This window comes from Ctenopharyngodon idella, chromosome 2 (genome assembly GCF_019924925.1).
Source record: "Ctenopharyngodon idella isolate HZGC_01 chromosome 2, HZGC01, whole genome shotgun sequence".
NCBI lineage: Eukaryota > Metazoa > Chordata > Actinopteri > Cypriniformes > Xenocyprididae > Ctenopharyngodon > Ctenopharyngodon idella.
Genome location: NC_067221.1, coordinates 26,950,125 through 26,970,798, shown reverse-complemented (window position 1 = coordinate 26,970,798; position 20,674 = coordinate 26,950,125). Strand labels below are relative to the sequence as shown.

Below are 20,674 nucleotides of genomic sequence, written 5' to 3'. Positions count from 1 at the left end.
TCTTCAGTCGAAAAGAAATGAAGGTTTTTGATGAAAACATTCCAGGATTTTTCTCCTTATAATGGACTTCAATGGACTCTAAACGGTTGAAGGTCAAAATTAGTTTCAGTGCAGCTTCAAAGGGCTTTAAATGATACCAGACGAGGAATAAGGGTCTTATCTAATGAAATGATCTGTCATTTTCACTGGTGCCGTGTTCGTTCCGTAAGTAGAATAGATAAGACCCTTATTCCTCGTCTGGTATCATTTAAAGCCCTTTGAAGCTGCACTGAAACTGTCATTTTGACCTTCAACCGAAAGTGGACTAATCCTTTTAATATTTCAAATTAATAATAAATATGTGTACTATTTTTAAAAATTATTAATAATCAAACACAAAGGAGCCATTTCCTTCTACATTAAACCAAAACTGAACATATACAATCACTGCAGATTTTTTTTATTTATTTATTTATTTTTAAATTGAGCTCACATTATAAACAGGATGATGATGATGAATAATCCTCCAGATGTCGCTGCGATCACAATCACATTCCTACCAGCACCATGATGAACTGAAAGAGGAAGATCATCATGATTAACTCTCTCCAAACTGATGAATGATGTGAAGATACAGGAGTGTGTTAATAAAAGCTTCACCTGTGACAGTTACAGCGTCTGATCTCTGAGATCCATGTTGATTGTGAGCCTGACAGTAGAAGCGTCCACTCTGTAGTGCACTGAAACTCTGTCCAGATCCAACAGCTGAGCTTTCATTCTCCTTAAACCAGCTGAAGTTCAGAGCAGGAGGGTTTGAATCACTGCTGCAGATCAGAGTCACTGAATCTCCTGACACTATTTCACCTGATCCATTTATCAACACTGAGACGTTCCTGGGAGGATCTAAAACGGATACAATTGAAAATGTTGGAAAATTGTGGATTTGCATGTGAACAATGTGCAGATGATCATTAACTCACACATGACGTTTAAAGTCACAGCATCAGAGTATTTCACTCCATGTTCATTGATGGATCTGCACTCGTATTCTCCACTGTCATCAGAGCTGATCTTTGAGATGCTGTAGATTCTTCCAGATCCTACAAACGTTCCTCCTTTAAACCAGCTGAAGTTCAGAGCAGGAGGGTTTGAATCACTGCTGCAGATCAGAGTCACTGAATCTCCTGACACTATTTCACCAGATCCAGTTATCAACACTGAAACGTTCTTTGGAGGATCTAAAACAGACAAATGAAAGTGTAGTTCCAAACATAAACTCAATACATTTTGAAAAGAACAAATGAATCTGTACTCACACATGACATTGAGCTCAACAGCAGGAGAGATGTGATTGTGTCCGTGTACAGCACAGCTATATCTGCCTGCATCCTCTCTTCTGACTGACTGCAGCAGGAGTTCATTGTTTCTGTCTCTTCTCTCAGTTAATGGCTGTGAGTTTCTGTACCAGATGAATGTTGCTCTGTCAGTCAGAGTGCAGCTGCTTTTACATGTCAGACGGACTGAATCTCCCTCTGTCACTCTCTCAGGAGACTCCACCTGAAGATCTGAACACAACACACACATTTGATTTTGGCATACACTGATTATTATTCAACATAATGCACAGAAGAAGAGAGAAACCTCATGAAAGTCACCTGTGACAGTAAGATTCACACCTGGTTTACCAGTCCATTTACCATCAGGTTTATCAGTGGTGAATCTGAAATAGTACATTTGTGAATCCTTCAGTGTCACATGACTCAGTCTGATGGTGCAGTTCTGCTGTTTATCTCCCAGATCAAGCCTCTGACTGTATTCAGGGTCCTCAGACAGATCTGGAGGCTCTACACCCTCTTTTACAGTGTCTTTGGTCCAGAACACTTTCTTGATCTGATATCCAGTAGGGTATGTATAAGTGCAGCTCATTATCACTGATGAGTCCTTTAGTGCACAGATGTGTGAAGGACTGTAACTCACACCCCAATGAGCACTAGAAACCCCTGAAACACAGAATTCATCAAGATGAAAATGTTGTTTTATCAGTTTGACCATGAAAACATGACAATATTTTATTAATATTTGAAAACAGTGACTCATTACAGGAAATATAAGCTCATCTTCTCACAATCTATTGAGTGATAAATGATCGGTGTGATTTACTTCATCAGTTTTTATGGAGAGTGTTTCAGAAAAGCAGAAATAAATCAGCCAAGAACAACATGATGCACTCTGAAAAAAATGAAATGTATGAAAAATAAGACTAAGAAAATATCAGTTACATCAGACCATGAAAACCTAGGAATGCATATGAATACTTTTATTACATGAAAACGATGCCTTATTTCAGAAAAAAAAAATACAGGCTAATCTTCTTAAAATCTATTAAAGGATCTCAGTGTGATTTACTTCATCAGCTTTGAAGGAAGGTGTTGCAGAAAAGCAGAAATGAAAAGAGACAGACGTGTGAAAACAGTGCAACATCAGCAACAGACAACATGCTGCTCTATTAAATAATACAACAAATGACAAATAAATGTGTTTTACAGCTTTTAGTTCATGTTTATAAAAAACAACCAGAAATATTGATGATCTGGTGCTACACAGCCTAACTGTAAAGACTCATTATGGAGTCTTTGAAATAAAATTAAATAAAAACAGATTATTTCTAATGTGAATGAAACTGTTACAGGACAGAAGGGAGCGGAGACACAGGTAAGGATTAACAGGTTTATTTTCAGGTAAGCAGAGCGTGAGAAGAGTGCAGGTGAGTGATGGCAGATGAATGGGTCGATGAGCCGATGAACTGGAAACTGATACTTGTCTGTGTTCTCTAGGGAGCGTGGATACCGGGAGACGAGGAGCAGACGAACACACAGGAGAAGCACAGGAGACGAGGAGACACTGGGAATCACTGAAGACGCTGGAGATAGGTAAGTAGTCGAGTAGGGAGTCCTGGGGGTAAGTAAACACTAGCATGTGTTAACGAGACCGGACAGTGACTGAGTGAACTGGCGTGACTTATATGTGGCTGTGGTGATGATCGTGAATGAGCGTCAGGTGTGGCTTGTCAGTACTCAGGAGAGGGAGTGCGATGTGATTGGGTGAGTGTAGAGCCTGGCGTGTCTGTGACATTACCCCCCCCTCCACGGTCCGCTCCTGAGGACCGCGGACCCCGACGTCGTGGTGGTCGACCTCTGCCTCGGGGGCCTGGCTTGCTGGGGTGTCTGGCGTGGAAGTCGTCAAGGAGGCTGGGATCTAGGATATCATTCCTCGGGACCCATGAGCGTTCTTCGGGGCCATAGCCTTCCCAGTCGACCAGGTATTCAAGGGACCCACCACGACGTCGGGAGTCCAGGATATCTTTCACCTGGTAGGCCACTCCGTCTTCAGCGATGAGTGGAGGAGGGGGATCTTCGGGGTCGCCAGGCTCTGTGGAGGGAAGAACAGAGGGATGGTGAGGCTTCAGGAGTGACACATGGAAAACTGGGTGAATGCGATACTCAGGAGGGAGTTGCAGGTGATAGGTGACGGGGTTGACTTGCCGGATGATGGTGAAGGGGCCAACGAATCTAGGACTCAGCTTTTTACAGGGTAGGCGCAGCTTGATGTCCCGGGTTGACAGCCAAACCTTCTGCCCTGGTTGGAAGTTGGGTGCGTGGGAGCGTCGAAGGTCGGCTGTCAACCTGCGCCTGCGTAGGGCTCGCTGGAGTTGCAGATGTGCTGAGTCCCAGACCCTCTCGCTCTCCCGGAACCAGTAATCCACCGCCGGAACGTCTGATGGTTCCCCATCCCAGGGGAAAAGCGGGGGCTGATAGCCGAGCACGCATTGGAAAGGTGTAAGGCCTGTAGTGGGTTGACGAAGAGAATTCTGGGCGTACTCGGCCCAGCCCAGGAACTGGTTCCAGGAGTCCTGGTGGCCGTGACAGAAGGTACGCAGGAAACGGCCGATCTCCTGTATCTTCCTCTCCGTCTGCCCGTTCGTCTGTGGATGGTATCCGGAGGAGAGACTTATGGTCACACCTAGGAGTTTGAAGAAGGCCTTCCAGACTCGGGAGGTGAATTGGGATCCACGGTCTGATACAATGTCTTCAGGTAAACCAAAGTAGCGAAATACATGGTTAAATAATAGTTCTGCCGTTTCCATGGCAGTGGGGAGTCCAGGCAGGGGAATTAAACGGCAGGACTTGGAAAAGCGGTCGACGATTACTAGCACACATGTGCATCCTTCGGAGACAGGAAGGTCGGTGATGAAATCCACTCCTAGGTGTGACCAGGGACGAGTGGGAACGGGCAGAGGCTGGAGTTTTCCGGAGGGAAGATGGCGTGGACTCTTGGAGACGGCACATTCCCTACACCCTTGCACGTACCTTCTGACGTTGGATGTCATGTTGGGCCACCAGAAGCGCTGTTTTAACAGCGAGAGGGTTTCGTTGACCCCGGGGTGGCCAGTGCCCAGTGAAGTATGGGTTGAATGGATGAGGGGTGTGCGTCGTGACCGGGGTACATACTTCAATCCGGGGGGACAACCCGGCGGAATGCTAGTGGAGGCATTGGACTCGGGGAGCGTCTCTTCCGACCAGGATATGGGACTTACTATGAGTCTTTCGGGGATGATGGGCTCTGGATCCTCGTTGCTCTCGTCGAGGCTGTGGATACGAGATAGGGCATCGGCTTTCACATTCTTTGATCCGGGACGGTAGGAGATGGTGAAATTAAATCTCGTGAAGAACAGAGCCCATCTGGCCTGGCGGGGGTTTAGTCTCTTGGCTTCACGTAAGTATCCTAGGTTCTTGTGATCAGTTAAAACAACAAAAGGGTGTTTGGCTCCCTCAAGCCAATGCCTCCATTCCTCTAGGGCAAGCTTGATGGCGAGGAGTTCGCGATTGCCGATGTCATAATTGACTTCCGCCGGGTTGAGCTTCCTGGAGAAGAAAGCGCATGGATGGAGTCTGCTGGGATTCCCCTGCTGCTGGGATAAGACCGCTCCCACTCCGGTGGTTGAGGCGTCGACTTCGACGATGAAGGGGAGCTCAGGGTCAGGGTGAACCAGGAGGGGAGCGGTCGTGAAGGCGGTTTTGAGGGCCTCAAAGGCTTGGGTGGCTGCTGGGGTCCAGGACAGAGACTTGGGCTTACCACGGAGGAGGTTGGTGAGTGGACCGGTGATGGAACTGTAGTGCTGGATGAAACGGCGGTAGAAATTGGCAAATCCTAGGAATCTTTGTAACTCTTTAATAGTGGAGGGAATGGGCCATTCTTTTACAGCTGTGACCTTCCTCTCGTCCATGCGGACGCCACTGTGGTCGATATTGTAGCCGAGGAATTGCACGGAAGGCTGATGGAAGGTGCACTTCTCGGCTTTCAGTAAGAGGTGGTAATCTCTCAGGCGTTGGAGGACCTCCGTAACGTGTCGGCGATGTTCGGCCAGGCTCCGGGAGTAGATCAAAATGTCGTCAATGTAGACCAGGACAGACCGGTGCAGGAACTCCCGGAGCACCTCATGCATGAAGTCTTGGAATACGGAGGGGGCGTTGACCAGGCCATACGGCATAACAAGATATTCATAGTGGCCGGTAGGTGTCACGAAGGCGGTCTTCCACTCGTCCCCCTCACGTATTCTGATGAGGTTGTACGCGCTGCGGAGGTCCAGCTTGGTGAACACAGTGGCGCCGCGTAGATGTTCCAGGGCTGCTGGGACGAGAGGAAGGGGGTAACGGAATTTTATGGTGATTTGGTTGAGTGCTCGATAGTCAATGCAAGGCCGCAAGCCTCCGTCCTTCTTGGCCACGAAGAAAAAACTAGAAGCAGCAGGGGAAGTGGACGGTCGGATGTAACCTTGCTTGAGAGCCTCGTCGATGTACTCCTCCATGGCTTTCTCCTCCGGGACGGATAGGGAGTATATCTTCCCTCTGGGCACTGGCTCACCTGGGATGAGGTCTATGGCACAGTCCCATGGCCGGTGAGGGGGCAGCTTGGAGGCCTGCTTCGGACAGAAGACATCTCTGAAGTGGGAGTAACAGGCTGGGATGTCCGTGGAACGTTTCTCGAGAGGGCTTTCCACTGTGGTAGCCCCGACTTGGATTTCATGGGAACTTGGAGAACTGGAAGCTGGGAGTTCGGGAAAGCAGTCCTGGAAACATTGGTTACCCCACTTCAGGATCTCTCCTGTCCTCCAGGAGATGGTGGGGTTGTGCTGCTCAAGCCATGGGCGCCCTAGGATCACGTCAGATGTAGACTCCTCCAGAACCAGCAGCTGTATCTCCTCGGTGTGAAGCACTCCCACTTGGAGACGGAGAGGTCCCACGCTGTAACGTACCTTCCGTAAAGGTTTTCCTGTTATCGCGTGGATCTGGTAGATCTTCGGCGTTGGGGTGGTCTTGAGACGCAGCTGGCGACAGAGGGCTCCGGAGATGAAGTTTCCAGCTGACCCAGAATCGAGGAGCGCACTGGCTGGAAGACAAAGTTTAGCAGCAGTAAGTGTTACTACGATTGTGAGTGGTTTCATTTTATTTAGAGTGGGCAGGACAGCACTCACCAAAAATCGGGCAGGACGTAAAGGGCATTCAGCGATATAATGCCCGGCACCACCACAATACAAACAGAGATTCTGGGTCAGCCTCCTCTGTCGCTCAGCTGCGGAAAGACGCGAGTGCTCAATTTGCATGTTATCGTTAGCTGGTTCTGGGGAGCTGACGGACTCTGGCTGGCGGGAAATGGAGGGGAATAGCGGCTGGCCCTGGTGCTCTTCTAAGCACAGCTGCATACGAGTGGCGAATCTGATAGACAGCTGAATGAATTTCTCGAGCCCGATGGAATCCTCGTATGCAGCGAGATGCAACCGCACACGGGGATCGAGGCCTTGACGATAAGTGGTTATTAAGGCCTGCTCATTCCAGCCACTAGCAGCAGCGAGGGTACGAAACTGGAGGGCATAATCAGACACAGTTAGTGCACCTTGCTTTAAATTGCATAATCTCTCACCAATCGACGAGTCCCAGGCGGGTTTTCCAAAAACTTCCTTGAAGTGGGTTGTAAAACTTGACAAGGATGAAACAACGGGGTTGTTTAGGCTCCAGAGAGGTTCAGCCCATCGCAGTGCTTTCCCGTGAAGCTGAGAGATTATGAAAGCCACTTTTGAACGATCGTCTGGGTATAAGTGCGGTTGCATCTCCAGGACCAGCGAACATTGCAGGAGAAAACCGTTGCAATCCTCCGCCAGACCAGAGAAGGGCGCCGGTTTGGCCATGGGACTGGCGACCACGGGAGGTGAAGGAGCTGTGGCGGTGGATGCGGAAGTGTTCGCTGGTGGCGTTGTCATGGAGGTGCTGGTGAAAGTGCGACGAAGTGCATCGACCAGCTCTTGAATGGGATCCGGGGTGCTCATGCTGTACCTGGACGGTGTTGGTCCGGTCTTCTGTTACAGGACAGAAGGGAGCGGAGACACAGGTAAGGATTAACAGGTTTATTTTCAGGTAAGCAGAGCGTGAGAAGAGTGCAGGTGAGTGATGGCAGATGAATGGGTCGATGAGCCGATGAACTGGAAACTGATACTTGTCTGTGTTCTCTAGGGAGCGTGGATACCGGGAGACGAGGAGCAGACGAACACACAGGAGAAGCACAGGAGACGAGGAGACACTGGGAATCACTGAAGACGCTGGAGATAGGTAAGTAGTCGAGTAGGGAGTCCTGGGGGTAAGTAAACACTAGCATGTGTTAACGAGACCGGACAGTGACTGAGTGAACTGGCGTGACTTATATGTGGCTGTGGTGATGATCGTGAATGAGCGTCAGGTGTGGCTTGTCAGTACTCAGGAGAGGGAGTGCGATGTGATTGGGTGAGTGTAGAGCCTGGCGTGTCTGTGACAGAAACAGAGACTCACCGTGAATCATGAGCAGAAAGATCAGAGGAAGACGAGGAGCCATTCTGACCAACATCAGCATAAAATATATCTATAATACAGCATAAATCATCACTCATATACTCATAAACAGTGTATGTTCATCACTCTAAACAGCTCTTAGTGTTAGTAAGATCTTTGAACATCTGAAGATTATTAATGCTCAACATCAGTGTGTGTAAATGAACTGATCATTAGATGTACAGAAGATATTTCTCATGTCAGGAATCATGTGTTATATGAGCTTCATCTATAGAAATAATCATCAGTTTTTAAGTATGAATGTGTTTGTCTTACCGTGTTGAAGCTCATCAGATCAACAGCAACCAAATGACTGACTGTTTTAACTCAAGCACTTTATCTTCACAGTGAAGGACTTTCTGTGGTTAACACTGTTTATTAATGACCAGTGCTGGAAATATCAGAGTCCCTCCCTCAACATGAGAACAACATCACTGAACTAAACCTAATGAAAGAAACAAAATTATCTTTTTCATTAAGTTAATTTAAATACATTTACTATGAAGACGTTTAGAGAACAGGATTGAGTAACCAGATGTTCTGCTGGATATTTCACACCTATTGTGAAGGTTAGTTGACCTTTTTGCACTCAGAAAGAGAAACTCTTTCCTCTTTTGTCTGTCGCCCCCTACTGGACATCTTTCATTCCTGTGTCACGTGATTAATGCTTCTGCACAACAGTGACGTCCGTGAGAGGCAAGCAGGTGATCAGATAGATGATTTACTTACTAAAGTGCAGAATTTAGACACATATTTTGAAGCCCAGACGACTTTTAATTACTTAACAAATGCCAGAGGAGGCTGACAGCATTAACTCCTCTCATTACCAAACTGACCAATCAGAATTGATCTTCAAATGACGCGACGTCCTTCGCTTCCGTTAGTAATGCGGCCTGAAGCGAGAAATACAAGAGAAAACATTAAAAAAATGATGTAAAGAGCCGCTGTTAAAGCGAACAGGGACTGAAGAAACTAGAGACGCAGGAATGGATGAGTTCAGAATTAAAATACAAACATATGAAGGAGTTTGAACACAGTACAGGATAAAACAACATACACTTGAAGATGAATAATTGTGATTTTATTATTATTATTATTAATTGCTTGAAAGAACAATAACAATTGTCATCATTGTCATATCATAACAATAACACAGTACGCCAGAGTCCAGCAGTCTTTCAGTCCAGATTAAGTGCCCAGTCATGAATGAATGATTGTGATTGACAGGTGACGCTCATCAAGGTTGATGTCAGTAGCAGGAGATGGTGACCTCTGGTGGTAGTTTGAGAGTTTGAACAAATGAGATGATCACAAATAAAACTGATCAAGTTACAGAAACACAAAAGACAGAATAACAGAAGCTGATTGAGCACTTTGAGACCATAAATGAAACATTGTCCTTTGTGAATGTGCACAATTATGATTTTGTTCAGTGTTTCAGGGTAAAATGATCGATTATGATTTAAAATCAAGTGTTTGTAGATGAAATTCATTTTCAGATTCTTCTTTGTAACATTTACACTAGCTACGTTTTTAACCCATGTTGCCAGATACTGTAGCCTATAGCAGACTTTGTGTAAGTCAAAGATGTAGGAGAATATGTTTTTTGTGGGTTTTCATAAATTGTTTTGAGGAAAAACATGAAAATATGGTTGTGGTTTAATTTTTGTTAATTTGATTTAGTTGATCAGCATTTAGATGGTTTATTCTGTAATCGATCTGGCAACAGTTTCATGTTTCTTCAACTATAAAGAAATAAACATCTTTAGTGACTCAGAACTGATGATCCCTGTCAATCATCCGTGGCTCCGCCCACAGAGCTCAGGATTAATTCCTTCATGCTCCGCCTCTTACTGCAACATCTTCCTGTTGATCTGAACAAACAACAAGATGAAGAAAGACTGACTGAAGTTCATCAACAACATTATAAAACCTTTCACAAGATCCACAAAACAATCACACTAGTGCTGAAGAGAGTTTTATTGATTATATTGAGAAGAGCTGCAGGTTCAGACACTCACTGATGGATTCTCATGTTTAGAAAAGCTCTGAGGATCGAGAGTCCTGCAGGAGTCTTCAGGAGCTCTGGGATGAACCGTCTGTGTGAAAGAGAGAGAGAGATCGGTCATGTGATCATCTGTGATGGATCATCTGACTGTGACGTCTCACTTACTGTGATTGTGTCATACAGGTCAGAGGTCATGGACTTGAGATCAAGAGCTGTATATGTGTCTTCATTGGGATCAGAGACCTACAGGAGAGACAGAAGGACTTACATCACAAAATATTACAATAATAAATATATAATATTAAAAATACGGTCAATAATAAATTTAGGAATATACACATTTTTTATAGAAACACTATAAAAAATACAAGAAAAAAGATCCCTGACAATATTCAGAGTAAAGGGTTTTTTTCATGGGACGCCGTCACAACCATCTACATCAAAATATTATTTTTCTTATTAAAAATTCAATTATTTAAAATAAATCTTCTTTATATAAAATTTTCTTCATGTGTAATACCACATGAGCGCGCTTCACACAGAGTTTGATATGCATTGGTCTAAAGAGAGGAAAATATCAGTTTGTGAAAGTTTTTGCTGGATTGTGTTAAAGTGCCCCTAATTTGGATTTTTGAAAATGACCTTTCATACAGTGTGTAGCTGTATGTGAATGTAAACAGTCTGCAAAGTTATACAGCTGAAAGTGCATCATAAATAAAGTTATTGTCTCTCAAAAGAAAGAGTCGACTCTGAACCGCTTAAACGAGTCGTTTGTAATTTGAATCTTTGCAAAGTTCATACGTCACAAGTTAACACATTAGCATAATGCTCATCTACGTTCTGCGTGGACATCCTGCAAAAGCTTGAACCCCCAAACGCTGTAGCGTGTTCATGTGGATAACATGTCGACAAAACTCTGCTGTGAAAGGAAATTCGGTTTATTTTCACTTCCAATGTGTGAGGCTGTGAAGAATCAGTGGTTAAAGATGGGACAGAACCTGCTTTATTTGGACCAACTTGCTCCTCAGAATCACAAACTGTAAGTGTGATTAATTATTGGTGTATTTTATACTGAGTGTTCAAAATACATAGTTTTGTGTTTTAGCTATATTGTGCATGTCTCCGGCGAACTCATTACTGTCTCAGTGAAATACTTCTGCTAATCAGCTGTGGGCCACTATTACCTAAAACTGTGTCCATTAATACAGACTGTCTTTCGTTCTTACTACTTTGAGTAATGATAAAGGATGGAGCAAGATTTGTATTACAAACTTTAATGTTACATCAGTCATTTATGTTAGTGCTCGGCTAACGTATGCACTGTCATTAATACTGTTAATAATACAGTTCCCACATGTGCACCTGCAATATATTAGAAATATATACATTGGTTTGTTGATGGACATACACTTGTTAATGCTGATGGAGAGGAATTACAGTTGCAACATATTGTAAGTTAAACTGAGTAGCGTATCACTGAGAAACGTCCTGCTCAAATCGGGTTGAATAACTAATTCTTCCAATATTTCATCATCAGACTCATGCTCGGATTGATAGGGTAAAATCAATACCATCGTTACTGTCTTTACAGTGTGTACAATCGCTGTGCTTTAGGAAGCCTCCGGAGCTGTAAGTGGGAGACCAATCACAACAGACTGGACCTTCTGGTCAATCAGAGCAGAGCAGGCTTGCAGAAAGGAGGGATTTAGAGAGACAGACCTGGCTCTCCCGTGAGGACAGACTCTGCTCGCACTGCATCCTAGCAGTGACGGAGACGGAGCTGCACTTCCTCACAGAATGCCCAAAATACCAAGAAATCAGAGACCACTACTACCCCAAAATTAATAAAATATTTCCCCAATTTTACACCTGTAGCCCAACCCAAAAACTCTGTTACATTCTTGGCAAAGAAACCAAATGTTCCAACATAGCTGCAAGATTTGTAGCATCTTGCCATCTCCTGAGGGACAACCAGAAATAAACAAACAGCCAGCAAACACACCCCCATTAGATCTACACACATGTATATAATGTATATAATGTTCAAATTCTAAGTTCAGTTGTTACATGATTTCTGTATTATAATCTTTATTTATTATTTTTTTAAATAATTATTTATTTTATTATTTTGTTACTAAAATTATTTTTATTTAGTTTATTATTTTTTCTACATAGGCTTTACTCAGATGTTTTGTTGTTCTAAATATTTTTCCTATATTGGTTAAATGCTTTGACAATACAAAATGTATTTTTTTGTCATGCCAATAAAGCTATCTGAATTGAATTGAATTGACTTATTCATCCGACAAATCGTTTGAGAATCATTGAAAAATGTGATGATGTGCAATGTATATTATGAGAAAATGAGTGTTTTTTGACCTTTGATGCATGTAAACCTGTTGTAGGAGACCTACTAAACAAAATTAGGAACCTTTCAAGTAGCATAGTAGAGGCGCTTTAATAAAGACATTGATAATGTTAGTTTCCCATCAGTACAGTTACAGTCTGAAACACAGATAACGGCTGATCGATTGATTTTCTGCTTCTGTAAAGTCGTGTGTCTGGATGATTTACCTGTGTCACTGTGAGATCTTCAGTTTTATCACTCCTGCGTTTCTTTCTGTTATAATGACAGACATTAAAGGATTAATCAACTTTCAAATAAAAATTTCCTGATTATTTACTCACCCCCATGTCATCCAAGATGTCCATGTTCTTCTTTTTTCAGTCAATAAGAAATTAAGGTTTTTGATGAAAACATTCCACGATTATTGTCCTTAAAATGGACTTCAATTGACCCCAAACGGTTGAAGGTCAAAATTACAGTTTCAGTGCAGCTTCAAAGGGCTTTAAACGACACCAGACGAGGAATAAGGGTCTTATCTAGCCAAACCATCGGCCATTTTCTTAAAAAAAAAAATACAAATGTATATGCTTTATAGGCACAAATGATCGCCTTGCAAGTGCTTCGCCATTCTGCCTTCCGTATTCTTCAAAAAGCTTACGCTGAATGTCCTACACCTTCCTTATTCTACTTACGGAACGAACGTGGCACCAGTGAAAATGACAGATCGTTTCATTAGATAAGACCCTTATTCCTCGTCTGGTATCGTTTAAAGCCCTTTGAAGCTGCACTGAAACTATAATTTTGACCTTCAACCGTTTGGAGGCCATTGCAGTCCACTATAAGGAGAAAAATCCTGGAATGTTTTCATCAAAAACCTTCATTTCTTTTCGACTGAAGAAAGAAGGTCATGGACATCTTGGATGACATGGGGAGTGAGTAAATTATCAGGAATTTTTTATTTGAAAGTGGACTAATCCTTTTAATATTTCAAATTAATAATAAATATGTGTACTATTTTTTTAAAAATTATTAATAATCAAACATAAAGGAGCCATTTCCTTCTACATTAAACCAAAACTGAACATATACAATCACTGCAGATTTTTATTTATTTATTTAATTTTAAATTGAGCTCACATTATAAACAGGATGATGATGATGATGACGATGATGATGAATAATCCTCCAGATGTCGCTGCGATCACAATCACATTCCTACCACCACCGTGATGAACTGAAAGAGGAAGATCATCATGATTAACTCTCCAAACTGATGAATGATGTGAAGATACAGGAGTGTGTTAATAAAAGCTTCACCTGTGACAGTTACAGCGTCTGATCTCTGAGATCCATGTTGATTGTGAGCCTGACAGTAGAAGCGTCCACTCTGTAGTGCACTGAAACTCTGTCCAGATCCAACAGCTGAGCTTTCATTCTCCTTAAACCAGCTGAAGTTCAGAGCAGGAGGGTTTGAATCACTGCTGCAGATCAGAGTCACTGAATCTCCTGACACTATTTCACCAGATCCGGATATCAACACTGAGACGTTCCTGGGAGGGTCTAAAATAGATGAAAGAAAGTGTATATTAATGTTTTGCGATTGTTAATCCATTACTTTGAATCATCATTAACTCACACATGACGTTTAGAGTCACAGTATCAGAGTATTTCTCTCCATGTTCATTGATGGATCTGCACTTGTATTCTCCACTGTCATCAAAGCTGATCTTTGAGATGTTGTAGATTCTTCCAGATCCTACAAACGTTCCTCCTTTAAACCAGCTGATTTCTGCAGGAGGGTTTGAATCACTGCTGCAGTTCAGAGTCACTGAATCTCCTGGCACTATTTCACCAGATCCGTTTATCAACACTGAGATGTTCTTTGGAGGATCTAAAACAGACAAATGAAAGTGTAGTTCCAAACATAAACTCAATACATTTTGAAAAGAACAAATGAATCTGTACTCACACATGACATTGAGCTCAACAGCAGGAGAGATGTGATTGTGTCCGTGTACAGCACAGCTATATCTGCCTGCATCCTCTCTTCTGACTGACTGCAGCAGGAGTTCATTGTTTCTGTCTCTTCTCTCAGTTAATGGCTGTGAGTTTCTGTACCAGATGAATGTTGCTCTGTCAGTCAGAGTGCAGCTGCTTTTACATGTCAGACGGACTGAATCTCCCTCTGTCACTCTCTCAGGAGACTCCACCTGAAGATCTGAACACAACACACACATTATATCTAGTGCTGCTGTCATACACTGATTATTATCCAACATAATGCACAGAAGAAGAGAGAAACCTCATGAAAGTCACCTGTGACAGTAAGAGTCACTCCTGGAACACCAATCCATTTACCATCAGATTTATCAGTGATGAATCTGAAATAGTACTCGTGTGAATCCTTCAGTGTCTGCACTGATGGTGCAGTTCTGCTGTTTATCTTCCAGATACTGAAACCTCTGTCTGTACTCAGGGTCCTCAGACAGATCTGGATACTCTTCACCCATTTTTACAGGGCCTTTGGTCCAGAACACTCTCATGATCTGATATCCAGTAGGGTATGTATAAGTGCAGCTCATTATCACTGATGAGTCCTTTAGTGCACAGATGTGTGAAGGACTGTAACTCACACCCCAATCAGCACTAGAAACCCCTGAAACACAGAATTCATCAAGATGAAAATGTTGTTTTATCAGTTGGACCATGAAAACATGACAATATTTTATTAATATTTGAAAACAGTGACTCATTACAGGAAATATAAGCTCATCTTCTCAGAATCTATTGAGTGATAAATGATCTCAGTGTGAATCACTTCATCAGTTTTTATGGAGAGTGTTTCAGAAAAGCAGAAATAAATGTACAGAGTCAGAGGAGTGAAGAGAGAACCAAGAAATCAGCCAAGAACAACATGATGCACTCTGAAAAAAAAAAATGAAATGTATGAAAAATAAGACTAAGAAAATATCAGTTACATCAGACCATGAAAACTTAGGAATGCATATGAATACTTTCATTACATGAAAACGATGCCTTATTTCAGAAAAAAAATAAATAAATACAGGCTAATCTTCTTAAAATCTATTAAAGGATCTCAGTGTGATTTACTTCATCAGCTTTGAAGGAGAGTGTTGCAGAAAAGCAGAAATGAAAAGAGACAGACGTGTGAAAACAGTGCAAAGAAATCAGCAACAGACAACATGCTGCTCTATTAAATAATACAACAAATGACAAATAAATGTGTTTCACAGCTTTTAGTTCATGTTCATAAAAAAACAGCCAAAAATATTGATGATCTGGTGCTACACAGCCTAACTTCCTGTTTCAAAAGGAAATACATCAACAAAACAGAAAACTGCTCATTAATCACTCATTATGGAGTCTTTGAAATAAGATTAAATAAAAACAGATTGTTTCTAATGTGAAAGAAACAGAGACTCACCGTGAATCATGAGCAGAAAGATCAGAGGAAGAGCAGGAGCCATTCTGACCAACATCAGCATAAAATATATCTATAATACACCATAAATCATCACTCATATACTCATAAACAGTGTATGTTCATCACTCTAAACAGCTCTTAGTGTTAGTAAGATCTTTGAACATCTGAAGATTATTAATGCTCAACATCAGTGTGTGTAAATGAACTGATCATTAGATGTACAGAAGATATTTCTCATGTCAGGAATCATGTGTTATATGAGCTTCATCTATAGAAATAATCATCAGTTTTTATTTAAGTATAAATGTGTTTGTCTTACCGTGTTGAAGCTCATCAGATCAACAGCAACCAAATGACTGACTGTTTTAACTCAAGCACTTTATCTTCACAGTGAAGGACTTTCTGTGGTTAACACTGTTTATTAATGACCAGTGCTGGAAATATCAGTGTCCCTCCCTCAACATGAGAACAACATCACTGAACTAAACCTAATTAAAGAAACATAATGATCTTTTTCTTTAAGTTAATTAAAAAAAAAAAACATTTACTTTGAAGACGTTTAGAGAACAGGATTGAGTAACCAGATGTTCTGCTGGATATTTCACACCTATTGTAAAGGTTAGTTGACGTTTTTGCACTCAGAAAGACATAGGTTGTGTCCAAAACCGCCTACTTCTCTACTATTCAGTAGGGGAAAAGCAGTAGGCGAGTGAATAAGTATGTCCGAAGCAAAAAGAGTAGGCGAAAATTACCTGGGTGACGTACTAATTCTCGTGAGATTCGGACGTGCGTCTACTTAAAGTGTGTCCGAAACCGCCTACTCTCTACTACATAATAAAAAAGCAGTAGGCGAGCAATTAAGTATGTCAGAAACCTCAGTAATCATAAATGAGTAGTCGAGAAGTTCCCAGATGGCCTACTGCTTCCGCCCAGATTCTGAAGTTTTCCTCGATCGATACTTTTCTATCCCAGGAGGCCACGGGAGAGGATACGTCATAATTGAACACGGAGGAGAAAAGCGGCGCGGATGCTTTAAAATGTGAGTATTGAAAACGTCTCGGTTACGTATGTAACCCTCGTTCCCTGAAGGAGGGAACGGAGACGTACGTCAGTAGTGACCGACGAATTGGGATATCGCTAGAGAGCCCTATCAGCTTCGAGTGAACTACAACAGGCCAATGGAGTTGGCGTGCGATATTTGCATAATGCGCACCGCCCCCGCCAGGTGGTATAAATAGGGGAGCAGATGCAATCGCACTCTGTTTTTCGCTGAGGAGACAATCTAGTCCGCACTACAGCGAGGGTACAGCAACTGTGGCGACGGGACGTACGTCTCCGTTCCCTCCTTCAGGGAACGAGGGTTACATACGTAACCGAGACGTTCCCTTTCAGTCGGTCACGTTCGACGTACGTCAGTAGTGACCGACGAATTGGGATCCCAAATAAAGCGCCACAGTATGAACCCCTTCCAGTGCCCAGCGCAAGCTCTAGCCACCCGGCGCACCAGTGGGACGGGGAGGGGGCGAGCTTACGCCGAGAGAGTCTACTGCTGTTCCGATATACCCACTAAGTAAACTAGACTACACTGGGGAAGCGAACCCGTAGGGGACGCTGCGGAGACCACTACCCACCTGTATGGGAGGAATTTACGTGGAGAGTACACATATGGACTGGCCGTGGGCAGTACGCATATGGAGTCCCTGGGATGGCTCCACCTGGGTAGGGGGAGACTCATCTGACAGGTGACAGCAGAGCTGGCTCTGCTAGGGAAAGACACGGGCTCGCCGTAGGGAGTTGACCGTGGACAAATACACACATGGGACCGCTCACGTGGAGGGGTCACGACATGTGGAACCCAGCCAAACGTCAACGTCGGTGACGGAGGTTTGGCCTGGCATCAGACACTCCGCAATGTCCGAGCCGAAGGGGGAGGCGGAGGAACTCGACAGGGCTCGCCAAGCGGGGAACTCGACTGGAGTAAAAAGGATGCACGTATCCGGCCCAGGGGGCGGGAGTGGCATTGCAAGCCGACACTAGAACGGGCTCTTCGCGTCTACCGGCTGGTGGAAGCGAGTACACGGGAAGATACCGGTTCTACACGAAGGCTATAGAATCTAGCGAACGTGTTAGGTGTCGCCCAGCCCGCAGCTCTACAGATATCTGTCAGCGAGGCGCCGTGCGCCAGCGCCCAGGAAGAGGCCACTCCTCTGGTGGAGTGGGCTCTCAACCTGAACGGGCAAGGCACGCCCTGGGACTCGTACGCCAGGGCGATGGCGTCCACTATCCAGTGGGCCATCCTCTGCTTGGAGACAGCCTTTCCCTTCTGCTGGCCTCCGTAACAGACAAAGAGCTGATCTGAGGTCCTGAAGCTTCGCGTTCTGTCCACGTACAGGCGCAGCGCGCGGACGGGACAGAGCAAAGCTAGGGCTGGGTCTGCCTCCTCCGAAGGCAGCGCTTGCAGGTTCACTACCTGATCTCGAAAGGGAGTGGTAGGAACCTTGGGCACATATCCAGGCCGGGGTCTCAGGATAACGTGAGAGTCACCGGGCCCGAATTCCAGGCACGATTCGTCAACCGAAAATGCGTGCAGGTCCCCTACCCTCTTGAGCGAGGCCAATGCAACCAGGAGGACGGTCTTTAGGGACAGTACTTTTAACTCGACTGATTGCAAAGGCTCGAAGGGACGACCCCGGAGAGATGTAAGAACCAGGGTCAGATCCCAAGAGGGTACAGAGGGGGGCTGGGGAGGATTCAGTCTCCTCGCCCCCCTCAAGAACCTGACGATCAGATCGTGCTTCCCTAGCGATTTACCATCAACTGCATAGTGATGTGCGGCGATAGCGGCAACATACACCTTGAGGGTGGAGGGAGACAGCCTTCGCTCCAGGCCCTCTTGCAGAAAGGAAAGCACGGTTCTGACCGAACATGATCGGGGGTCCTCTCGCTCTGGTTGAGAGGAACACCATTCGACGAATAGGTTCCACTTCAGCGCATAGAGGTTCCTCGTAGAAGGAGCTCTAGCGGAAGTGATGGTGTCTGCGACCGCTTGCGGGAGATCACTCAGAACCTCCGCGTCCCGTCCAGGGACCACACATGGAGTTTCCACAGGTCGGGACGCGGGTGCCAGAGGGTGCCCCGTCTCTGAGTCAGGAGGTCCTTCCTCAGAGGAATGGGCCAGGGAGGTGCTGTCGCGAGGAGCGTGAGGTCCGAGAACCAGGTCCGAGTGGGCCAATATGGAGCCACTAACAAGACCTGCTCCTCGTCCTCCCTGACTTTGCACAGGAGCTGTGCGAGAAGGCTCACTGGGGGAAACGCATATTTGCGTAGGCCCTGGGGCCAGCTGATTGCCAGGGCATCCGTGCCGAGCGTGCCGCCGGTCAGGGAATAGAACAACTGGCAGTGGGCAGTCTCCGGGGAGGCGAACAGATCTATCTGTGCCTCGCCGAAGCGCTGCCAGATCAGCTGGACCACCTGGGGATGGAGCCGCCATTCGCCCGGAAGCGGAGGCTGCCGTGAGAGCTCGTCGGCTGCACGGTTGAGCACGCCTGGGACGTGAATGGCACGAAGCGACCTCAGATGCTTCTGACTCCATAGCAAGAGATGGCGGGCGAGTTGCGACATACGGCGGGAGCGTAGACCACCCTGATGGTTGATGTACGCAACGGCCGCAGTGCTGTCCGAGCGGACCAGTACGTGCTTGTCTGTCAACAGCTCCTGGAAGCGGCCCAGTGCAAGACGTACTGCTAGCAACTCGAGGCAATTGATATGCCAATGCAGTTGGGGCCCCGTCCACAGACCCGACGCTGCATGCCCGTTGTACGTGGCCCCCCACCCTGTGGCAGAGGCATCTGTGTGGACCACAGCATGCCTGGACACTTGTTCGAGGGGAACTCCAGCCCGCAGGAACGAAGGGTCCGACCACTTGGTGAGGGTGCGACGGCAGTTCGGTGTCACGGGAACACGGAACGTACCGCGCTGCCACGCCCATCTCGGGATCCGGCCGCGGAGCCAGTGTTGAAGCGGCCTCATATGAAGCAATCCGAGCGGCGTGACTGCGGCTGCGGATGCCATATGCCCCAGGAGCCTCTGAAAGAGTTTCAGTGGGGCCGCTGTCCTGCGCTTGAGCGTACTCAGGCAGGTCAACACTGACTGGACGTGCTCCTCGGTGAGGCGCGCAGTCCGGGCGACCGAATCCAGTTCCATACCGAGATAAGAGATCCTCTGCCCGGGGGAGAGTTTGCTCTTGTCCCAGTTGACCCGAAGACCCAACCGACTGAGGTGAGCTAACACCATGTCCCTGTGTTCGCACAACTGCTCCCGCGAGCTGGCCAGGATGAGCCAGTCGTCGAGGTAGTTGAGGATGCGAACGCCCTGTTCCTTGAGCGGAACAATGGCCGCCTCCGCAACCTTCGTGAAGACGCGGGGCGACAGGGCCAGCCCGAAGGGTAGGACTTTGTACTGATATGCCCGACCCTCGAACGCAAACCGTAGGAAGGGTCTGTGACGAGGCAGAATCGAGACATGAAAGTACGCGTCCTTCAGGTCGATCGCTGCAAACCAATCCTGGGGACGGACGCATTCGAAAATGCGCTTCTGCGTAAGCATCTTGAACGGCAGCCTGTGAAGGGACCGGTTCAGGACACGCAGATCCAGGATTGGCCGTAGCCCACCGCCCTTCTTTGGTACAATGAAGTAGGGGCTGTAGAACCCTGACTTCATATCGGCTGGAGGGACCGGCTCGATTGCATCCTTCGCCAGGAGGACAGCAATCTCCGCCCGGAGAACAGGAGCATTGTCCAGGGACACCTGAGTGTAGTGGACACCCCTGAAGACCGGGGGACGCCGGGCGAACTGAATCGCATAGCCGAGTCTGATAGTGCGAATGAGCCAGCGGGACGGGCTGGGGAGCGCTATCCAGGCTTCCAGACACCGAGCCAGCGGGACCAAAGGCACCACAGACGCACCGGGGGTGGGGCAGC

The 20,674-nt window shown here is 45.7% G+C and overlaps 1 protein-coding gene across 1 annotated transcript in view; it reads right to left on the bottom strand.

The window, feature by feature from the left end:
* The window catches only part of LOC127503399 (sialoadhesin-like), a 200,278-nt gene extending 183,932 nt beyond the window's left edge, over positions 1-16,346 (bottom strand). The window contains exons 1-5 of the mRNA XM_051877118.1: positions 16,015-16,346; positions 15,696-15,765; positions 1,635-1,979; positions 1,296-1,544; positions 960-1,217 (exon numbers count right to left, since the gene is read on the bottom strand). Coding sequence (XP_051733078.1) covers positions 960-1,217; positions 1,296-1,544; positions 1,635-1,979; positions 15,696-15,765; positions 16,015-16,029 — 937 coding nt within the window. The 5' untranslated portion in view covers positions 16,030-16,346. The remainder of the gene's footprint in view (positions 1-959; positions 1,218-1,295; positions 1,545-1,634; positions 1,980-15,695; positions 15,766-16,014) is intronic.
* Between the last annotated feature and the right edge of the window lie 4,328 nt (positions 16,347-20,674).